This window comes from Mesoplodon densirostris, chromosome 9 (assembly GCF_025265405.1).
Source record: "Mesoplodon densirostris isolate mMesDen1 chromosome 9, mMesDen1 primary haplotype, whole genome shotgun sequence".
In the NCBI taxonomy this organism is placed as follows: Eukaryota; Metazoa; Chordata; class Mammalia; order Artiodactyla; family Ziphiidae; genus Mesoplodon; species Mesoplodon densirostris.
The window spans coordinates 93,382,817-93,406,873 of record NC_082669.1 but is presented as its reverse complement, the minus strand read 5'-3'; the positions used below and the strand labels follow the sequence as shown (position 1 = coordinate 93,406,873).

General features: G+C 44.4%; 1 protein-coding gene across 3 annotated transcripts in view; it reads left to right on the top strand.

Moving 5' to 3' along the window:
* PLXNA4 (plexin A4) overlaps positions 1-24,057 on the top strand; it is a 627,343-nt gene that overhangs the window by 453,670 nt on the left and 149,616 nt on the right. For all 3 annotated transcript variants that reach the window (XM_060108908.1, XM_060108911.1, XM_060108910.1), the window contains exon 4: positions 99-230. In XM_060108908.1, coding sequence (XP_059964891.1) covers positions 99-230 — 132 coding nt within the window. The remainder of the gene's footprint in view (positions 1-98; positions 231-24,057) is intronic.

Here is a 24,057-nt window from a genome sequence, read left to right as displayed (position 1 = left end):
GCCTCCCCCTTGCCTGTGGGAGGGGCCCCGGGCGGAAGCTGGACCGGGCCACGCAGGATCGGAACTCACACCAGCTCTCCTCTTCCTCTCCTCCACAGATCCGGGTAGATGGGCCCAGGGGCAATGCCCTCCAGTATGAGACGGTACAGGTGGTGGACCCCGGCCCCGTCCTCCGGGACATGGCCTTCTCCAAGGACCACGAGCAGCTCTACATCATGTCGGAAAGGCAGGTAAGGCACGCTGAGCTCTGTCAGACATTTGTCTTGCTGCTAAGGACTAGCCTGTGGCTCCGTGGAAACCTACAGGAGGCCGGCTGCAGAGAGGGGATTTGATTTATTTGACTCAGTGTGTATCCTTTCCGTTATGCTGCCTGGGGACAGAGGCTGAGTGTGCCGAAACAGGGAATAAAACCTTTCACATATCAAAATATCTGTGAGTTAAGAACAAATCCACTGACTTCAGAGTGACGGTGTGCGTAGGTGCAGGGCCAACATTTGCTCTCACCTGAAGAAACATGGTACAGATGCCCAAGTTTTTGGTCCCGATTTCCTTACACACTGTATAGTCTCCTACCAAGGTCACCTTCCTGGACCCTGGAGGTCTATGGTGGGCAAGGATTTGTCGCCCAGAAAAACTTAGTTGAGGGCACATCATGGAAGAGTCAGATAGATGGAGATTCAGAAAACAGGGTCTATGTGTATGAGATGAGATGCTGTAACATGTGTCCCGAGCCTTCGTGTGTACCTGGAACTCTAACATGGAACCTCCAGCAAATTCCATGAGGCCACACCAGGCAGAACAGATATGGTGTGAGGATTGGTATTAGCTGATGTGGAGTAGGAAGTAGCAGAGTTGGATTTGCTTCTGGAACTCAGCTGAGAACTAAGTTCTTCAGGGGTCCCTGAGCTCAGACCAGGACTCATACATTTGCAGCAGGCAAAGGAATAAATTTCGCCTTGGGAATTCCATCCATTTAAGGGTATTTCCTGGGGCGCCCTAATTCACAGCCCGCAGTGTTCCAGCCCACAAGACACACCCCACCCCAAGTGCGGCTTTGCACTGCCTTACCTCTGCCCCTGTTGCCTCTCTGGAGGATGGGTCATTCTGGGAGTTGTCCTCCCTGCCCGTGAATATGTATACATTAGCTCTGAACAGCAAAGGCAGATTCCCCCGTCTTATTCATCTTCATTAGCGAGGCCTGAACTCCCCAGAGGACCTTGCTGACAGAGTCTGGATTGTTCTGCCTGTTCCCTCTCTGCAAAGTGAGGGAGATAAATACCACATTATGCCGCCCACAGGGCCTGTGCGTTATGCCTTGGCAGCCCACAGCAGCTCCACCCTCCCCAAGAGCTCCATGACATCTTCTCATGGCGAGGGACCCCCCCATTCAGCCACACTGGGACCCATTGTGGTGCCCTCGCCGAGGCTGCCATGGCTTGGGAATGGCCTGATGTGGAGCCGAGAGGGGAGCACTTTATCCCAGGAGTCCGGACTGGTATGAAGCTGCTCCTTTGCTTTCATTTCTTATTCCTTTTCCATGAGGCCCACACTCCCCGCTCCCTGCCTACCTCTAAGGCCCTAGACACTGAGGGGAAGCAGCTTTCCCTGGTGGAATGAATTCTTTGGAGAAGACCCAAGACCTCCACAGGCATTGAATGTTTCAGGATTTCTTACGTGACCCGAAAGCCAGGATTTCTGAACGTGGGACTTAAAATATCTAAGGACTTCCAAAGAGGAAAATCTAAAAGCTGTGTGGAGCCCGGTCGAATTGCTGAGTTGGGATTCTGAGGTTCTGGTTTTTTTTTTTTTTGGCTGCGTCAGGTCTTAGTTGCAGCACGTGGGCTCTTCGTTGCGGCATACAGGCTTCTCTCTAGTTGTGGCGTGCGGGTTTTCTCTCTCTAGTTGTGGTGCACAGCCTCCAGGGCGCATCGGCTCTGTAGCTCTGGCCCACGGGGTCCAGAGCCCTTGGGCTCTGTAGTTTGCAGCACGCGGGCTCTCTCGTTGAGGCACACGGGCTCAGTAGTTGTGGCGCGCTGGCTTAGTTGCCCTGCGGCATGTGGGATCTTAGTTCCCCCGACCAAGGATCGAACCCGCGTCCCTTGCACTGGAAGACGGATTCTTTACCCCTGGACCACTAGGGAAGTCCCGGGATTCTGAGGTCTTGATTTCACCTGTCCCACTTCCCTAAGAGCACGGTCAGTGGTCAGTACCCATTCAGGCTGGACGGCGAGGCATGCTGGGAGCTCTGGATTATGGGCACGCTCGGAAGGAGAGGAGGGCAGGAGTGGATAGAGTTAGGGCCGTTATCCGCTATGGGGCCCTCCTCATAGGCCTGCCACCCAAATCACAGTCCCAAGACCCTGACATCTGGGCCAACACTGGCGTCCACTGGGGTTGCAGCTTCTCAGTGGGGAGGGTAATATAGCAAGATGGTTAATCAGACTGATGTTGGTGTCAGGATATCTGAGCACGAACCTTGGTCCTACCATTTACTAAGTGTGATCTCAGGTAAGCTCCTAACCTCTTTAAGATTCGTTGTCCTCAACTGGAACATGGAGGTAATGATAAAATTCACTGGTGTGGTTCCAAGGATCTAATGACATAATACATGTAATCAGCATGATCCAAGCCTGGCACAGCATAAGGTCTTGATAAGCGGAGGCTCTTATTCTTATGACATTGCACGAGGAGCGTCTGGAACTGGCTGTGTGTGGAGTCTGGCAGGTGGTGGCATCAAGATTCTGGGTGATCTATCGGGGGTGGAGCACAGGAGTCCAGGTCAAGGCTGAGGCAGGCTCCTCAGCAGGGGTCCAGGCCCAGTGGAGAGCAAATCAAGAACCCCACAGCCTGCTGTTCTGACTGGGCAACAGCAGCTTGGTAAATATATCTGGAGACATACCAGGCCCCGGGGCTTCAGGACTAACGCCTACCAGCCTCTGTCGGCCGGTGGGTGAGTCTCAGCCATGATGGATCAGAACACCTTGCAGGCTGGGACTGCAGGCTGAGGGTATGTGCTCGGCCCTGATGTCGGCTCTGCCTGAAAGGTGCTTCACTTTATCATCTAATTTTTTCTTTTTCCTTAAAACTTAGCTCTGCTGTCCCATATGCAGCGAGCTACTCCTGATCCGTGGTTTACACCTCTACGGTAACTCTTCTCAGAATGAGCTGTGATGACTTTCTTGTCTTTCTCTCCTAGCAGACTGACAGCAGCTGGAGGACAGTTCTCTGTCTTCTTCGTCTGCCTAAATCTCACCTTATAGGCCCTTGATAGTTATTTGATGAATGTACAGGTGAATGAATGAATGAATTCCCAGTGTCTTCACACAACCAGAATTAGAAAAGAGAAGAACTGATAGGAATGATTTATGGCTTATCTTAATTCCCAAGTTTGAACTTATATGATGAAAAGACTATACTTTAGATAAAGAAAATATTCCCCCAAGCTTCAGTCATCTGTTTTATCACTGCCATGACTTTTGCCCTGTTCTGAACGATTTTTTGCTTTGTGTTTTCACTTATATAAACTTGCTGGTTAAACTTAAATAGCCTACTTTAACTATCTCTTAAATAACAATATCATACATCTGATGTGATAGTCATATATAATATACCTAATTGTGATATTGTGATTTATAATAAGAACTATATATTCAGTCTTCATCCCTATTTCTGGCACAGAGCTACCACAGTCCTTGGAATTTCCTGAGTGATAAAAGCAATGGGAGCTATTACTACAATTATTTGCAGGCTGAATAATTCTATAGCCGGGATACTGTTTCTGTTGTTTTGGATATGTGAGTGCCTCTCTACTTCTTGTCCAGCAAGGGCTCCTTTCTATGAAGTACACTTTCTCTTGGAGTGGCTGAGTGCGCCCTGCTAGGTATCAGTGTCATTTTGTCAGGGTCTGCCTGTCTCTTGCAGTGCCATATTATGTTTCTGTGTTTTTGCTTTTCTTCTGCATGACTCTGGGTATCTCCCTGTGTGTGTGTGTGTGTGTGTGTGTGTGTGTGTGTGTGCGCGCGCGCGCGCGTGTGTGTGTGTGCACGCGCATATATGGACACACACACACCTTCCCCTGTGTCTGTCTCTGTCTGTGTGTCTCCATCAGTCTCCTTGCTTTGTACATGTCTGTGTGTATGTATATGGTATATATTTACTACAACTGCAATACTCCCAAGGGGATGTCTATACACACTGAAACCAGTGTGATAAAAACCTGCCAAACTGATGGGAGGGAAGTGAGAGGAAATGTCAGCGAGGCAGACAAACGAGGAGACGAGGTGGCAGAGCCGGGGCTGTCCTCAGGTGCCCTGGAGCAACCCACTAGGGAGGGGAGAAGCAACTGTTCCCACCACAAGGCGAGGCTCTTCTTTGATAGGCCCCAGAGCAAGTGGCAGATTTCTCAGTAAATTTCAGCATCCCTGCCATCCAACACACCACCTCTCCCCTGCCTGAGAGCCAGAGGCCTTAAGCACATGCTTCTGCTTTCGAGATACACTTTCAGCTGTGTCTGGGCCAAAGCTATCTCTCACGGCGTTCTTTGCTTTACTGACTCCTGCTGACAGTGGGTCAGCTTCCAGGTGCCTGGGGACATCACAGCCTGTCGCCTTCCTGAGCCAGTGGCACTCCGGTCCTAGCTGTGAACCAGGATACAGATGTCTGCAAGGGCTGAGGAGGTAGGCCCACCTGAGGTCGGAGTCACCTAGGAAAGCAGGGCCAGGCAGGGGCTGCGCTTCTTGGCTCCAGCATAGTCCCGTAGTGAAGTAGTGAGGGCCATCTTGCTTTGTAACGAATCACCCAGGCCTGATTCATTCATTCACTAAACAGATATTCACTAAGCAACTACTATGTGCCGGACACTAGCCCAGGCACTGGGGATTCAACAGTGAAGAAACAGATAAATATCCTTGACTTTAGGAGTCTGCAGTTTCAGCAAGAGGAAGCAACCAAGAAGAATCAACCTGCTAAATAAGTCCTATAGTAGGTTAACAGGTAATAAGTGCCATGGAGCAGGATCATGAGGACTGGGAAGACTGGTCAGGGTAAAAGGGTTGAAATTTTAGGTGGCGCAGTGGTTAAGAGTCCGCCTGCCGATGCAGGGGATACGGGTTCGTGCCCCGGTCTGGGAGGATCCCATATGCCGCGGAGCGGCTGGGCCCGTGAGCCATGGCCGCTGGGCCTGCGCATCCGGAGCCTGTGCTCCGCAACGGGAGAGGCCACAACAGTGAGAGGCCCGCATACCGCAAAAAGAAAAAAAAAAAAAAGGGTTGAAATTTTAAACGGAGCAGCCAGAGAAGCCTTCCCAGAGAGCAAGGGCATCGAAGTGAAGGGGCCTGTTGAGGGTCCCTATCCCCTTCCCTGTTCTTTGTATTTCTTTTCAAGCTCTTTGCCTGGGGTTGTGAAATTGAGAGATGGTTAAGCCTGTGTAGTGGGAGAGAGGGAACTGGGGAGAGGATGCTTTGTGAGTGTGATTTGTACCATGTTGTGAGTTTCAGAAGGAAGCTCAGTTCGGGGAAAAGTGGTATTGGGGTTCAAGACAGACAGGCTCGCACCCCTTGGGACTCAGACCCCTATCTGGGTGGTGCCTCTGCTGAGGACACTCTGTGTGATGAGGGGACCATTATTGCTCCTCTGTGTCGCTCCCTGCCCCTGCCTGCCTCCCGGGATGTTCTGAGATTAGCCAGTGTGAAGTCTGACAAGCTCAGAGGTCCATGGACATCACTCTCATACAAGTGCAGTCGTGGAGATAGCTCCTGCGGCCCAAGGCGATGGCTCCTGTAAGAATGATTGTACTCTCTTCACGCTGGGTCCCCGGGCATGTGTGTTCCTCCCAGCCCTACGGGGCCAAGCTGTCTGTTCCAGTTTGCATTTGGATGGCCAGCACTGTGACAAGGCCATTTGGACATTTGCTCCAGGCACCCAGACGGGGCTGTTTCTGATAGCTCCTGGGAGAGGGGACTTGAAGCGCAAGCCTGAGAGTGAGGGACAGCACCCGGGCCACCTCGGGCATCCGCAAAAAGAGATACTGTTGCCGTGTTTCACCTAGTTTCACTCAGGCAGGAGCCTTCCCGTTTGTCTGGAGCTGTTCCTGAAGCTTCCCATGAATCGTGACCAAGATGTTCCACTTCTCCTTTCCTTCTCAATAAAGGCAGAATGTCTCCTTGGGAGGGACCTGGACAGGGGAGAGGACTTCCTGCTTCAGGTCCTACGCTCCAGTGCTGGTACCTGGATTCTCCATAGTGTCATAAAAGTTTAGAGCTGGAAAAGCCCTCTAGGCTTCTCAGGTCCAGTTATCTCCCGCTGCCTTTTCCCCTACAGCAGATGAGCAAACTGAAGCCCAGAGAGGTAAACGGCTTGTCCAGAGTCACACAGAAGGTTGGCGGAGAAGCCAAGTTGGAATCCAGCTCAGCTCCTACTGCAAGGTCTGCTCCAGGCCCCTCTTCCGATGAGGAGCTCTCAGTGGGGTGAGAGATGCTCTTCATCTCCTAGTCTTCCCAGCAGGACTGCTCTGTACCCCAATCCTCAGCTGCCGAAACAAGCCTTAGAACTTGGAAGGATTGCTGGGGGTGGAGTGGGCTGAATGCGGCACTGGGGGTGATGTAAGGACTCAGGAACACCCCACTGCCCTGCTGTGAAGGAGGACCCTTGGTTTATTCAGCCTTAGTTCCAGCCCAGTGCAAGTTGGGACAAAAGCCCCTTCTGTGCTAGAACATGTTGGGGGTACACAGGGCCCCAGATGCAGCCAGGACACCCCATAAGGGGAGTAGGCAGTGAAGCACCCTGCCCACACACACTTCTTTTCCAACGGACATGCCTCTCAAGGGTCCCTCCCAGAGGCGTGAAAGCCTCCAGTGTCTGAATAGGGTCAAGTTCAGTAGCCTCCCCCAGAAGGAACAATGAGAGCAGCCTGGCATTTCTCAGGTGATCATGGGGGTGACTGGGTGCTCATGAATAGACCACAAGCGTGGAATTTCACCCGGGCCCTCAGCACTCACCAGCTCTGCCGCCCAGAGCAAGTCACTCAAGCAGAGTTTGTGCTTCAGTTTCTTCATGTGGAAAATACAAATGATAATTACTGGCTTTCAGGGCTTTTAGGACTAAAAGTAATATACGTAAAGTGCCTAGTGCATCTTTAGGACTAAAGGTAATATACGTAAGGCGCCTAGTGCACATCTTTAGGACTAAAGGTAATATACGTAAGGCGCCTAGTGCTCATCTTTAGGACTAAAGGTAATATACGTAAGGCGCCTAGTGCGCATCCTTAGGACTAAAGGTAATATACGTAAGGCGCCTAGTGCGCATCCTTAGGACTAAAGATAATATACGTAAGGCGCCTAGTGCGCATCCTTAGGACTAAAGGTAATATACGTAAGGCGCCTAGTGCGCATCCTTAGGACTAAAGGTAATATACGTAAGGCGCCTAGTGCGCATCCTTAGGACTAAAGGTAATATACGTAAGGAGCCTAGTGCGCATCTTTAGGACTAAAGGTAATATACGTAAGGCGCCTAGTGCATCTTTAGGACTAAAGGTAATATACATAAGGCACCTAGTGCGTATCTTTAGGACTAAAGGTAATATACGTAAAGTGCCTAGTTACACAATCATCATTATCATTACCATTATTACTAATACTCTTAGGAAACAGTGCTGCCAGGGGTATGGACACCCAGACAAACCACTGTTTGGTGGCTAAGGGCCACTTCAGCTCTGGCCACCAGCTCCCCTGGATTCCCTGGTACCTTCAGTCTATTTCAGAATCCCCCAGAAAAGCCTGAGTGCCCCTTCACATCTGTTAGCGCTGCATCCAGGAGACTGAAGGGCGGGGGGCCTGGGGTCTCCCACCCCTATCAAACAGAGCTGCGTCCCTCCACGGGGCTTGGTGGGGTTTCTTCATAATTCTACTTCCGCTTTGGGGAAGGAATTTAGTTTGAGTCCAGCCCCACTGGACTTGAGGTCGTCACAGACTGGGCACCTGAATAACTCTGGCTTTGTCACCTGTCAGGACTTCTAGGGCAGACGGGAAAACAGGTCTGTGCCCCAAGAGAAGAAGAGCTGGTATGTAAAGGCAGAGCAGGAGTGGGCAGGGAGGGGTGGAGTGGGAGGAAAGACAGGAAATCCAAGGGCCGGGTAATTAGGAGAATGCCTGGCAGCGCTCTAATCCTGAACTCCATTCGGCATCTGTCTCGGCACTTGCATCCCACTTAGCAGCACGTATGGAGACTCCACAGTTTGGGCAGACAGGGCCAGGAGCTGCATCTCTGCCACCTTTCAGGCCCCTCCCCATGTGTGTTTATTAAGTGTCCACTGTATGCCCAGCACAGAGCCAGACACTATGCAGAATAGAGAAAAGCAGAGGAAGACATGTTCTGGAAGTTCTGTAGGAGTGAGGTGGGTGCAAACTCCAGCCTACCGGACGTTGGAAAGAAAGTGGTCCAACTGTGGGGATTGCCCTGGAACCGCAACATTCTTGTGCAGTTGGGGCCCTGGTAGAGGTGGATGTCAGCCCAAAGGGCACACTCTCCTTGCGGGTTTGAATGGGTATCACGAGGACTCTGTTCTAGAGGCTAGAGCTCTTGGGGTGTTTCCCAAGACAAGCATCAACTCTGTGGGCACCCCATTCCCTTACACAGGGTGTTTGCGGATGGAAGCTGACCCCCGCAATCCCAGCCCTCTCCCCTTCCTCCAGGGATGGCGTCTGAATGGAAGTGGTTAAGTTCAGAGAGAACTGATTTGACGTGTGCTTGAAGTTCTGCAGAAAAAGAGAAATACCGGATACTTAAGTAAGTTGTGTCCTCAGTCTGAATATTGATGAGACGTTTTCAAAAGTAAATAGGTGCGTGTTAATTTGTGCCATTGTTCAAGATGACTAGTTGGCATTAGTGATGTCACGTGACTTTGCTAAACACAATATAGGTTTAAAGTAGAAATTACAATGGCAGAATTATATCTAATCTGAGTCTTTTAAGTGCATTTCAAATATCACGTGTAGACAACGGAGACGTGAATTTGAAACTGACTCAGAGACAGTGCGATCATTTCAAGGGAATGTGTGATGGTTGAGGAAGAAGCTGTCTGGATATTTAAAGAAAGTTGTGCAAAACAATGAAGGAGTGGAGAAATAGGTATATCCTCCTGGAAAAGGATTCAGGGCTGGTGCTGAAGGCTGTCGAGTACCTGCTGGGTGACTTGAGGATGTTCAGAGCGTGAGCTGGAACCACATGCCCTGGTTTCTGGTCTGGCTCTGCCACTCTCTACCTGTATGACTTCAAGCAAATTATTTAACCTCTGGGTACTTCAGTTTTCTCAGCAGTAACATGGGGATAGGCTCGTGTCCACTGCCTGGGTGGTTACAGTGAGTAAAGTAGAAAATGTACATACAATTCTTAGTGCAGTGCCTGGCACTTACCCGGGGTCAACAACTCTTAGCTTTCATTTTTATTCTTTTCAGTGTGCTGGTCTCTTGGAAGGGTGTCTATATTTTATTTATTTATTTAATATGTTTACTCCCCTCATCCATATACTCACTCTTGTCTCCTCCAGGACCTATCGGGCCTGTTTTGAGGTGCCTAAAATGGCAGAGAGCAAACCAAGGTAGCCTGCATGGGCCACACTCCCCAGTCAGTTCTGCCTCCCAGCCTGAGTCCAAGGGCACTGAGGCTGCTCTAGGGACCCATTTGTGCCCAAATCACTTCCTTGAGATACCACTTTTGGAAGGGGGTCACCACTCACACCTGCAGGTACCTTCAGGTTAGGAGGAGAGACCCCTCAAGGGAAACCCTACTCCCTTGTGGCCCCCTTTAGTCCACAGGACTTGGCGGTAGATGCTCGCCCTCATTAAGACGAGGGTGTCTCAGGAGATGAGCAATATATATGTGAAGTGTGACATTTTCACAAGGTCTCCCACCTGTCCCTTGCCTCAGTACCACTTTAAACATCAGTTAGTCCAGGGTTCCCCAAATTTTATTCTCAGAGCCAAAGTTTTGCAGGATATTAAAAAATAAAAGCAAAAGCTTCCTTTGGTCACATATTTTGGGAAAATCTGAGTTAAGCAGATAATCTTGACTGTAGCATTTCTTAGAATGTCAGTGCGCTATCGAGTATTATAAAGCTCCAAGCTAGAGGTGCACTGGCAAATTTAGGAGGTCGTGGCTCCCAGACTCATTTGACCATGAAATTCACTTTACCAGGAGCACCCAGAGCAGAACCTTCACTGGGAAGACTTCATTTCCATCCTTTCCCAGCTTTTCCGGGTCTCTCTCCCTTCTCTTGAGCTTGTCTCCCTGGCTCTAGGCCTGGCCCTAGTCTCTCTTCCCCTGTACTGTTTCATTCCTAGGCACAGACTGAATGCTTGGTCTTAACTCTTCTGAGTTTGGGAAAGGAGTGTTCTTTTGATCCAAGCCTCAAGGTCACAGCCAGACTTTGGGGCCAGGGTTCTCTCCTTCCAGCTCACTGCACCTCCCACCCCACGCCGGGCTCGCTCTGTGCACAAGCGCTTCCAGGACCAACTCTCTTCTATCCTAGGTGCGTGGATCCCTCTTCAACTCTGAACTTAGCCCCCAGCCTTAATCCTCCATTCATCATTCTTCTCTGAAAGTCACCAATTTCGTTCAAATTGTGAAAGCTCTGCCTCTTGCCTACCGTCGCCATTCAGAAGTATACGGTTCTCACCTGGGATTCATGGGTTACACTTTGCATCTTCTCAGATGGTTCTTAATGTAGGAGCCATTGTTCATTCTCAGATCTTTCTTACTCTGTCTTCAAAAATTAAATGAATGCTGATAACACAATACTCCTAAAATCACAGTGATTTAGAGGAGACAATTCGTTTATGTATCGTTTTGCTCCAGAACAGCAAAGACCAAAGTAAAACATTTGGTGCCCTTTTTTGCTTCTCTAGTGTAGCGGTCTTAAAGCATCCTTTGATGCTAAATGGCGCTAAGAATGATCTGATGGGGCAAGGGAAGAAGTGATTAGAACATCTATTTATTTTTCTATTTAAAAGAAGAAATTAGGCTTCACTCATATTTACTATACAGTGGATACTGGGTACTGTTTTCCAGCCTTGGTCTATACATCAGCCATTTATGTGTTAGGAAGGCATGGAGGTGCATGGGAGGGGGCACATCTCTAGACGGTAGACACTGGTGGTCTTATTAGCTGATTCAGTCTCAGTCTATGACAACAAATTTGCAATTTATGTGCAACTGATATTATCAATATTGTAGAAAACAATCCTTTAAATAGTATCTTTACAATATTTTGCGGTGAGATGGGAGTGAGCATGAAAACTTTTTTTTTTTTTTTTTTTTTTTTTGTACAACACAGAGGTGTTCTGGTTATGGAAATACAAAGATTTCTCTTTTAAAAGAACCAAAATGTTCCACATTTGCTGACCTTTTCAGTTCTGACAAGCAGCTGTCAGAACTATGCCACTTTGCCGATAACTTTGAAAAATTAAACACTTCATCTGCCCCCTCAATATAAAGGTAATGTGTTAACAGTGAGTTAGAAAGTAACTACTTTCAGAAAGAATTTATGGCATGGGGACACCATTTGGGAAGAAAAAAAGGATGTTTGGAAATATTTTCACCTTTATACGATTTGATAATGAGGAAATGTGACACTTTAAAAACTCGTTATCTCAAAGCTTTAAAAACTTGGAAACAGAATCTTCTACTTGCCTAAAAGTCTTCCAAATAAACAGTTTCTGAGAGTTTTTACCATTTGTTAAAAAATATAAAAATTCAGCACCTTCCGATTAGTTAAAAGAACAGCTGATTGACATCAGAGAAGACAGAAATATTCAACAATAATCTTCGCATAATTGGTGTATGAAACTGAAAAAAATATCTTTTTTTAGTCAGCGTAGCCAACAATGTGCTTTTTGCATCTCTGTGGCTACGGGAGGTGTCTTTTTCTGTTATGACAGCCATTAAAGCAAAGTATTGAAATAAATTGAACCCTCGACCTCAAAACCCCATATCACTAAGTGCTAAACAAGGATTTTCAAAAACCATGAAGCCAATCCTAACACGAGTCTCACCATTATTCGTAATAATTTTTGTGATGATAGTAAAATATCGTTTGTACCATTCATGAATAATAGAAAATAAAAATTAAGATGGTATTTTACCTTTATGTCACTTCATAATTTGCTAATTTTGTGTATATTTAATAACTCAATGTTGTTCATAAATAGAACATGGGTATTCTTTGTAAACAAATATACGAGCCTTGTAGGTGCATGCTCAAAAATTGTTTTTTGCAATGGGGTGTGCAGTCAAAACTCTTTAGAGACCTACTGGCCATTGGAGTGTGTAAAACTGCAGCTGCTTCATAAATGACTCTAATCTCAATCTCTGATATTCACTTTCCTGTTACCTTTTAAAACCACCTCCTTTGTACCCAAGAATTTGTTGTTTAGACCCAGCACAGAAGCCTATAGAGCCCAGCGTGAGTTGGTGCATTGGTGTGGGTGGAGTCATTGTGGTCAGTTTCTTTATTCCTGGGTAATTTACCCAATGCCTTCTAGATCTTTCTAGAACAGCAGATCGAAAATTCCCTGTGGGAGCAACAGTAAGGAATGCGAGATGGTGCTGACAGATAAGAAAATCTTCAGACAAGCAGATAGCATTACCATGGCTCCGCTGTGAAAGCTGGTGAGGAAGATTCTTGTATCAGAGTGACCAAAATGACTGTGGAACTTGAGAATTGTGACACAGACGTGAATCAGTCAGTCCAGAGTTAGCCTTTTCTCATCAAGTCTCTGATCCCCACTCATTTCTTCTTTGTCTCACTCTGCCCATTCTTTCCTTTATCCTATTTTTGGCATTCTTCCCACCATCCTCCTTATTTATCCCAGTCTCTTATCTCACTCTCCTCCATGTTCACCTTCCACGTTCCGCTCTCCAGGGAGGGAGGTGGAGCTGGAATTAGGGTCAGGCCACTGTTTTTCAAACTGCCGGTCGTGACACATTAGTGGGTCGAGAAATCAATTTAGTGGGTCATGAAATCAATTTAAAGGGTCATGACCAGATTTTTTTTTTAATGGAACAGAAGAAAATCAAATAGAACAGTGTCCATCAAATATAGTAAGGGTAAGTACTATTTGTGAAACTCTATATGTACCCGTATGTGTGTGCCCTGGGTAGCAATGTAAAACAGATGTCTTGCCCGGGAGTCCTGGTCAGAATGAACGCCGCTGGCCTAGGGAGAACGTCTTGCATACACTGGCAGTAAGTTGGCTTCAGCTTTGAGCATCCGGCTCACATTTCAAGCCATGCTCATGACATCATCTGACCCTCCACTAGTTTTTAGTCGAGTGATTTCTCAGTTCCCACAATTTGGCTTCAACAGCTCTTTGCTGACAGTTTGGTGTGACAGCTGTAGGGTGGTGGGTAGGCGTTGGACACAGAGTAAGGCTAACTGGAATCAAGCCTTGGCTTCTTGTGAATCTAGACTTCTGAGTCTCCGTTTTCTCATTTGTGCACCAGTTCAATGCTTTCCAACCTGTTATTTTGTTATGGTACGCATGGAAAATGTATTTGTACAGCTCTCTAGGGTGATGGAGATCCCCTCATGACCAGGGGGACCAGGCTCTGGGGACGCGTCTCCTCCAGGCATTTCCCAGCTGCCCCAAGGGCTAAAAGGACCAAAATGGTAGCACACCTGTGTCCCATCCTCAGCATCACTGCATGCCACCGGTCCCCGGTTGGGGAACGCTGTCAGATGACCACAGTATACAAACAGGTCTGGAAATCTTTGGCCATGCAGCTCTGTGTGTAGGTCCCCATGCTGGGAACATACAAAGGTGCATAAGACATCGAGGCCGTCTAGAAGCTTACTATTTTAGTGGTTGTCCTCATCACCTGCAGTTTCCAAGAGACACTGTGTGGTCCAGCACCAGCTGAGTCCTGATCAGCTTTCATTTGCAGTGGCCTCTTTTTGCCCTGGGCCCTGACGCTTGAAAATTTTCTTTCTGTGGGAACTGAACACAACTCCTGAACTGCCTTGCAATCTTGATATTTCTTAGTTATAGACATAAACTTGAAGCAAGTCAAGATGAGCGGAACAGACTCCAGTGGCTCTCCAAATGCCAGATTCTGCTGCATTCACCATGTGCACCGAAGGGAATAAAACTAATTACTACCTTCTTAAAGAGCTGAGCATGGGTGGACACGCCCTTGAAAGTGGCCAGCAGAAATGCTTCTTGCAAACTGTTCTCCCCATGCAGCTGCCTGCAAGTCTTTCTGCTAGAGCCTTTGTTGCCCAAGGACTCCTGCCTCGGGCCATTAGCGAGGAGGCTGGTTATTATTCACTAGTTGGCATTGACTGATGACACCAAGGTTTTTTTGGGCGCGCATGGGCTGGTGGCAGGCGCTTAGTTGACCCCTGGAATTTGGAGTTTATTCTGCCATGAAAACAAAGAAATAAATTAGAGCCATGAACAGAGCCCCATGGTTAGACCCAGTGGTTAGAGGCAGCTCACCAGCCTCTGCTGGTTCCCTCCGCAAGGCCGCATCCATCCAAAGAATCCTGCCTCCCATCCCCTTGGTTCTCACTCCCAGATTCCTGGCACTCTTCCTCTCTAGACCATCAGAATGAAGAGAAGAGGTTTCTGTCCTACTTTTTTTGCCCTCCTGAGCCCGGTGCGATGGATAGCGATGGTGTCTGTGCACCATCTTGCTTACTGGAGAAGATTCAGAAATTCCAGGTTTACGTAAGGGACCCTTCTTTAAAATATGCTTATGTAACAGATTATATGTTAAGAGTGCCATGGAAATCTTTCTACATAAATAACTCTTTTAACACATTCAGCGGTCATTTACTTTGTCGGGTCGTATTTGATGTTTTTTAAAAGTGAGATACACGTGTTATTAAATGATTTCCTTCCAACTCAATTCCACAAGCACTTATTATTGACCTGCTAGAGGGACTGGCAAATTACAGTTCAAACCTGATGGGCCACTGCTTTTGTAAATAAAGTTTTATTGGAACCCAGTCATGCCCATTCATTGACATCTCATCTATGGCTGCTTCTACCACCACAGCAAAGTTGAGTAGTTGAGACAGGCCATATGGCTTCTTCAAAGTCTGAAATATAAACGATCTGTCCTTTTATAGACAACAGTGTGGTTTCTCCTGACCTACTACGTGCTAAATCTCAAGGTCAAGGAAAAAAAGGAGTGGCTACAAAAGAAGTCTGGCAGGGTCCTTTTCCTCAGGGAGCTTACAGGTTCGTGGGGGAGAAGGATCTTCTCCATAAAGCATAAACTGCCACCAGTTACCAGTTTTCTGCTCAGCCACGTGGTATCTGTCCTCACCCCTGGACCTCTGCTTCCGTCCTACCGTCTGTCCGGGATGTCCTGTGACTTCTCACCATGGAAATCATGTGCATGCTGTGTTCCCCTTTGAGTCATTCTCACCCACAACCTCTGGACTGCACGCTCCTGCTTGTTTACCTTTGCAGCCCCAGGGTGGCGATTTGTACCATGCAGAAGTTCAATGAACATTTGGAACATTTAGATGAAACCCCACACTGATTTGAGGAAGATGGGGGAAACCTATTGATATGTGAAATGACCTTCTCTTGACCAATTTAAAAAATATCCCACGGTGAGCCCGGGCCAAACTCATGATGTGGAACTCCCTACATATCATCTCAGGCTACGACCTTGGCATTGGCTTTAAGCCAAGTGCCAAGAGTTCCCCAAATAATTAAACCATTTTGGTAATTGTCTTCTATACAAGTCCCTGTTTCTAGAGAATACCTTTTGTACGTTTTTTGTTGTATAGAAAAAAAGGGGCCAAATGACTTATTCCTCTCCTGCTTTCTCACTAACATCTTCTAAATCCCACCACCTCACAAAAGGAATTTTTAAAAAAAAATCAAAATGAGAACAATAATTTTATGTGACAGGATTATTTATATGGCTGTTTTCCCCATGATGAATCCATCCAGGGGCTCAGCACCTCCCCCAGATGTCAATTCATAAATTAGGAAATGCTATTACCCACTGGCTGTAAAACAGAGCCCACACCAACACAGAGGACTCATTTCAGAAGCAGCTGCCCCATTTCCAGGACAGAAATGAGTTCAGAAAAATCCACCTGGCTGTCCAGACGGAGGAGAAATGTCTTTTATTTGATAAATAATCAGTCTTTCCCTCCTCTCAATCCCTTCTCCCCTAGAAATACGTAGAATTAATGGCACAGATATATGCCATTCCACAGAAATAATAATAACAGAACTAACTAGATTGAAGTGGGGCAAAGAACAAGAGCGAAGGTGGTGAGGAGCCTGCAGACTTCCTGGGAAGCCTTTCCAATTACCTTAAATGCAGTTTGTGAATAAACAGCTTGGAGACAATTTAGTGAAAGTCCTCCTTTCAGTGTATGCCTCCTGCAAGCACTCATCAAGGGCAGGCAGAGAACCAAGGAACAGGGTTGGGAAGGAGGGAGTCGTCACAGAAAAGACTGCAGACAGTGGTTGTTGGATTTGTTGGTGATTCTCCAATGTATTTTCGTACATTTTTTTTTTTTTTTTTTTTTTTTTTTTGCGGTATGCGGGCCTCTCACTGCTGTGGCCTCCCCCGTTGCGGAGCACAGGCTCCGGACACGCAGGCTCCGGACGCGCAGGCTCAGCGGCCATGGCTCACGGGCCCAGCCGCTCCGCGGCATATGGGATCCTCCCAGACCGGGGTACGAACCCGTATCCCCTGCATCGGCAGGCGGACTCTCAACCACTTGCGCCACCAGGGAGGCCCTTTTCGTACATTTTTATCTCAATGGATATGTGTTGGAATGGGGAGGGGCCATAAAGAAAGTTAAAGGAAAAAGTAGAAAGGAGAGAGATTGAGAAGGAAGGTGGCAGGAAAAGTCTTCTGGGGGTATGACCATAGTCACTTGGCAAATAGGAAAGGTACAGAAGTAGGCAAAACAGAAGATGCCTGTGCATTTCTGTAGCTTACTTTCTGCAGGGGATAGCGATAGACAGTGAACAAGCCGGCAAATAAGCAACCAAGATAATTTCTTCTAGTGATAAGTGCTATACTGGAAATAAAGCAAAGTCACATGATAGGAGCTGGAACTAGCAATGGGGGCAGGTTTAGGCTCGGTGGCCCAGGAAGCTCTTTCTGAATAGATGACATGTGAGCTGGCCACCGAATATGTGAGGAGAACAGTCTAGACAGAGGGAACAGCAAGTGCGAAGAGCTGAAGTAGGATACACTTGGTATATTCAAGTAAGGGAAAGATAGTCGCCATGGAGAGAGAAGACAGGGGCAAATGGATCCCCATGCTGACGTGTAGGAGACATCTTTGGAACTCTCCAATAGGGCCAGGGCAGTACTAGCCTAGCTCCAGGTGTCTGTGGCTAATTTTGATCTAATTCGTCTGGTAGAGCAATAATCGGGGAGTTGTGCAAAAAAAAGAAGAGGCCTCTTCTGTCCTTTTATTGATTGCCTGGACTGGCCTTGGCTTGAGCATCATCTAGAACAGGAGACAGATGCTCCTTGACAAAAGAGCAACAGTGATGATAGCTAATAGTTACATACTGCTTAATGTTATCCTGGCAGTGTATTTTTTTTGGGGGGGGGCTTCGTGTTTTGTATTTTGTCTGCTTTATTGAAGAATAATTAACATAAAATCACCTTTTTAAATGTACAGTTAAATGGTGGCGATGGAATAGTTTGTATCCCGATTGCAGTGGTGGTCACATGAATCTGTACATGTGATAAAATGACAGAACTCTATATCTACACACTTTATAGCAATGTCATTTCCTTGGTTTTGATATTACAGCTTTGTAAGATGTAATCATTGGGGGACATGGGGTGACAGATACATGGGACCTTGCTGTACTATCTTTGCAACTTCTCATGGACCTAAAGTTATTTCAAAAAATTTTTTGAATTAAAAAACAAAGTCAAAAATTATAAATGTAGAAAGAAAGAGAAAAACAATTTCAATTACACTGCAATAATCATTGTAGTTGCAGAGAAGATCCACCATAGGGTACAAAAATTAGTGGTCAAAAGTTGAAGGAGAAACAGGATATTTGCAAAGTCTCAAGGTATTTCTTCCAGATATTTTTTAACTACAAAGGGGAGAATAGTAACTTGACAGTGGAGAAACCACCTTGGCCAAGTGATCAAGGTTAACATCATCAGTAACAAGACATATCAAAATCACGAACCCCTTGAGAAGATGCACCGAGAAGGACATAATATCACTTCTGTAATAAGTGATATTATTCTTGCCAAAATAAGTGATATTCTTCTTGCCAAAAATGCATACACTCATTCTAATTATGCAAAAACCTCAGACAAACCCAAAATGAAAGACATTCTACAAAATAATTGACTAGTATTCATGAAAAGTGTCCAAGTCATGAAGACAAGGAAAGATTGTTAAAAATGAGAGGTGACTAAGGAGTTAAAATAACGTAAGTGGAATGTGAGATCCCAGAATGGAATAGGAAGTTAAGTAGAACAACTGGTGAAGTTAGAATCAGGCCTAGAGTTTAATTAGTTGTATTTTACCAATGTTAATTTCCTGGTTTTCATAGGTGTAACATGGTTATGTATGCATTTTGTTTGTTTTTTTACTGGTACTATAATCTATTTCCTTATGAAACCCTCTTCTACAATTCTTTTTTTTTTATGTGAATCAGTTATACATATACATATGTTCCTATATCTCGTCCCTCTTGCGTCTCCCTTCCTCCCACCCTCCCTATCCCACCCCTCCAGGTGGTCACAAAGCACCGAGCTGATCTCCCTGTGCTATGCGACTGCTTCCCACTAGCTATCTACCTTACGTTTGGTAGTGTATATATGTCCATGCCTCTCTCTCACTTTGTCACAGCTTACCCTTCCCCCTCCCCATAACCTCAAGTCCATTCTCAGTAGGTCTGTGTCTTTATTCCTGTCTTACTCCTAGGTTCTTCATGACATCTTTTTTTTTTCTTAAATTCCATATATATATGTTAGCATACGGTATTTGTCTTTCTCTTTCTGACTTACTTCACTCTGTATGACAGACTCTAGGTCTATCCACCTCATTACAAATAGCTCAATTTCGTTTCTTTTTATGGCTGAGTAATATTCCATTGTATATATGTGCTACATCTTCTTTATCCATTCATCTGTCGATGGACACTTAGGTTGTTTCCATCTCTAGGCCATTGTAAATAGAGCTGCAATGAAAAATTTGGTACATGACTCTTTTTGAATTATGGTTTTCTCAGGGTATATGCCCAGTAGAGGGATTGCTGGGTCATATGGTAGTTTTATTTGTAGTTTTTTAAGGAACCTTCATACTGTTCTCCATAGTGGCTGTACCAATTCACATTCCCACCAACAGTGCAAGAGTGTTCCCTTTTCTCCACACCCTCTCCAGCATTTATTGTTTCTAGATTTTTTGATGATGGCCGTTCTGACTGGTGTGAGATGATATCTCATTGTAGTTTTGAATTTCATTTCTCTAATGATTAATGATGTTGAGCATTCTTTCATGTGTTTGTTGGCAATCTGTATATCTTCTTTGGAGAAATGTCTATTTAGGTCTTCTGCCCATTTTTGGATTGGGTTGTTTGTTTTTTTGTTATTGAGCTGCATGAGCGGCTTATAAATTTTGGAGATTAATCCTTTGTCAGTTGCTTCATTTGCAAATATTTTCTCCCATTCTGAGGGTTGTCTTTTGGTCTTGTTTATGGTTTCCTTTGCTGTGCAAAAGCTTTGAAGTTTCATTAGGTCCCATTTGTTTATTTTTGTTTTAATTTCCACTTCTCTAGGAGGTGGATCAAAAAGGATCTTGCTGTGATTTATGTCATAGAGTGTTCTGCCTATGTTTTTCTCTAAGAGTTCGATAGTGTCTGGCCTTACATTTAGGTCTTTAATCGATTTTGAGCTTATTTTTGTGTATGGTGTTAGGGAGTGATCTAATCTCATACTTTTACATGTCCCTGTCCAGTTTTCCCAGCACCACTTATTGAAGAGGCTGTCCTTTCTCCACTGTACATTCCTGCCTCCTTTATCAAAGATAAGGTGACCATATGTGTGTGGGTTTATCTCTGGGCTTTCTATCCTGTTCCATTGATATATCTTCCTGTTTCTGTGCCAGTACCATACTGTCTTGATTACTGTAGCTTTGTAGTATAGTCTGAAGTCAGGGAGCCTGATTCCTCCAGCTCCATTTTTCTTTCTCAAAATTGCTCTGGCTATTCGGGGTCTTTTGTGTTTCCATACAAATTGTGAAATTTTTTGTTCTAGTTCTGTGAAAAATGCCAGTGGTAGTTTGATAGGGATTGCATGGAATCTGTAGATTGCTTTGGGTAGTATACTCATTTTCACAATGTTGATTCTTCCAATCCAAGAACATGGTATATCTCTCCATCTATTTGTATCATCTTTAATTTCTTTCATCAGTGTCTTATAATTTTCTGCATACAGGTCTTTTGTCTCCTTAGGTAGATTTATTCCTAGATATTTTATTCTTTTTGTTGCAGTGGTAAATGGGAGCGATTTCTTGATTTCACTTACTGATTTTTCATCATTAGTGTATAGGAATACGAGAGATTTCTGTGCATTAATTTTGTATCCTGCTACTTTACCAAATTCATTGATTAGCTCTAGTAGTTTTCTGGTAGCATCTTTAGGATTCTCTATGTATAGTGTCATGTCATCTGCAAACAGTGACAGCTTTACTTCTTCTTTTCCGATTTGGATTCCTTTTATGTCCTTTTCTTCTCTGATTGCTGTGGCTAAAACTTCCAAAACTATGTTGAATAAGAGTGGTGAGAGTGGGCAACCTTGTCTTGTTCCTGATCTTAGTGGAAATGCTTTCAGTTTTTCACTATTGAGGACGATGTTGGCTGTGGGTTTGTCATATATGGCCTTTATTATATTGAGGTAAGTTCCCTCTATGCCTACTTTCTGCAGGGTTTTTATCATAAATGGGTGTTGAATTTTGTCAAAAGCTTTCTCTGCATCTATTGAGATGATCATATGGTTTTTCTCCTTCAATTTGTTAATATGGTGTATCACGTTGATTGATTTGTGTATATTGAAGGATCCTTGCATTCCTGGAATAAACCCCACTTGATCATGGTGTATGATTCTTTTAATGTGCTGTTGGATTCTATTTGCTAGTATTTTGTTGATGATTTTTGCATCTATGTTCATCAGTGATATTGGCCTGTAGTTTTCTTTCTTTGTGACATCTTTGTCTGGTTTTGGTATCAAGGTGATGGTGGCCTCATAGAATGAGTTTGGGAGTGTTCCTCCCTCTGCTATATTTTGGAAGAGTTTGAGAAGGATAGGTGTTTGCTCTTCTCTAAATGTTTGATAGAATTCTCCTGTGAAGCCTTCTGGTCCTGGGCTTTTGTTTGTTGGAAGATATTTTATCACAGTTTCAATTTCAGTGCTTGTGATTGGTCTGTTCATATTTTCTATTTCTTCCTGAGTCAGTCTGGGCAGGTTGTGCATTTCTAAGAATTTCTCCATTTCTTCCAGGTTGTCCATTTTATTGGCATAGAGTTGCTTGTAGTAATCTCTCATGATCTTTTGTATTTCTGCAGTGTCAGTTGTTACTTCTTTTTCATTTCTAATTCTATTGATTTGAGTCTTCTCCCTTTTTTTCTTGATGAGTCTGGCTAATGGTTTATCAATTTTGATTATCTTCTCAAAGAACCAGCTTTTGGTTTTATTGATCTTTACTATCGTTTCCTTCATTTCTTTTTCATTTATTTCTGATCTGATTTTTATGATTTCTTTCCTTCTGCTAACTTTGGGTTTTTTTTTTTTTGTTCTTCTTTCTCTAATTGCTTTAGGTGCAAGGTCAGATTGTTTACTTGAGGTGTTTCCTGTCTCTTAAGGTGGGATTGTATTTCTATAAACTTCCCTCTTAGAACTGCTTTTGCTGCATCCCATAGGTTTTGGGTCATCGTGTCTCCACTGTTATTTGTTTCTAGGTATTTTTTGATTTCCTCTTTGATTTCTTCAGTGATCACTTGGTTATTAAGTAGTGTATTGTTTAGCCTCCATGTGTTTGTATTTTTTACAAATCTTTTCCTGTAATTGATATCTAGTCTCATAGCGTTGTGGTCGGAAAAGATACTTGATACGATTTCAATTTTCTTAAATCTACCAAGGCTTGATTTGTGACCCAAGATATGATCTATCCTGGAGACTGTTCCATGAGCACTTGAGAAAAATGTGTATTCTGTTGTTTTTGGATGGAATGTCCTATAAATATCAATTAAGTCCATCTTGTTTAATGTATCATTTAAAGCTTGTGTTTCCTTATTTATTTTCATTTTGGATGATCTGTCCATTGGTGAAAGTGGGGTGTTAAAGTCCCCTACTATGAATGTGTTACTGTCAATTTCCCCTTTTATGGCTGTTAGTATTTGCGTTGTGTATTGTGGTACTCCTATGTTGGATGCATAAATATTTACAATTGTTATATCTTTTTGGATCGATCCCTTAATCATTATGTAGTGTCCTTCTTGGTCTCTTGTAATAGTCTTTATTTTAAAATCTATTTTGTCTGATATGAGAATTGCTACTCCAGCTTTCTTTTGGTTTCCATTTGCATGGAATATCTTTTTCCATCCCCTTACTTTCAGTCTGTATTATATATGCTTTTAACACTAGGGAAATCTAGGTGAAGGGGTTATGGGAAATCTTTGTACTATTTGTGCGACTTTTCTGTAGGTCTAAAGTTAGTTCAAAATAAAGAGTTCTTAAAATTGAAAAAAAATGTAAACAATAATGTAATCACAACTACAGTCCTGATATAGACATTTCCATTCTTTCATGCTCCTTTGCAGTCAATCCCCTCCCCCATCACCAGCCCCTGAAATCATCGATCTTTGTTCTGTCACTATAGTTTTGCCTTTTCTGATAGTTCATGTAAGTGGAATCATGTCATAAGTAGTCTTTTGTATCTGGCATTTTTTTACTCAACACAATAATTTAATATTCATTCGTGTTGTTGCTCCTTTTTATTGCTGAGTAGTATTCTATGATACAGCTGTACCTCACTTTATCCATTCACCTATTAAATGATATCTGGGTTGCTTCCAGTTTGGGGAAAAGCTCCTATAAACATTCTCATACAGGTTTTTATATGAGCATAAGTTTTCATTTCTCTTGGGTAAATATCCAAGAGTGGAATTTCTGGATCACATTATATGAAACTACTAAACTGTTTTCCAGGCTGGCTGCATTTTGCATTTTCACCAGCATAGTAAGAGAGTCACAGCTCTTTTTTCCCATCCTCACTAACACTTAGTATTGTCTGTTTTGGGCAGTTTATTGTTTTTTTTTGGGGGGGGTGTTTTTGTTTATTTGCCCTTCACATAGGTATGTAGGGATATCTCATCATAGTTCTAATTTGCATTTTCTTAATGACTGATGATGTTAAGCATATTTTCATTTGCTTATTTGCCATGTATATATCTTCATTGGTGAAGTGTCTGTTTAAATCTTTTGCCTTTTCTAAAAAATTCAGAATGTTTCTTTCCTTATTGTTGAGTTTTGAGAGTTTTTCTATATTATGAAAACAAACTGTCATTTACGTGATTTGTAAATATTTTCTCCCAGTCTGTGGGAAGGTTTGAACCCATCTTACAGAATAGCAAACCAAGGCACAGAGAGGTTAAGCAATGCTCCCCAAGATTACACAGTTCGTGAGGGATGAAGATAGGATACAGCTTAACAGTCTATACTCTTAGCCCCTCTCTTGTATTGCCTCTGTAGACCCTCGCTGTTCTAGGTAGAGACAAAGCTGGATAATCAGCATGACCAGGTCCACTCCCTGGTGGCCCTTTCCACCTGAGGAAGCTTCAGAGTGACCCTGCAGTTGCCAATGGGAATCTTTTCAGTGGTATCTGCTAGAGGCCCTGATGCCTTTACATGTAGAATTCTGCTACAGAACATTTATCTATCAATGGAGGAAGTGCCTTGACAGCCTTCTGAACTCCATAAGAATGATCACTCATTAATTAAAATATTTTAACCATGTATTACAGCCACATCTTCAGAAGATAA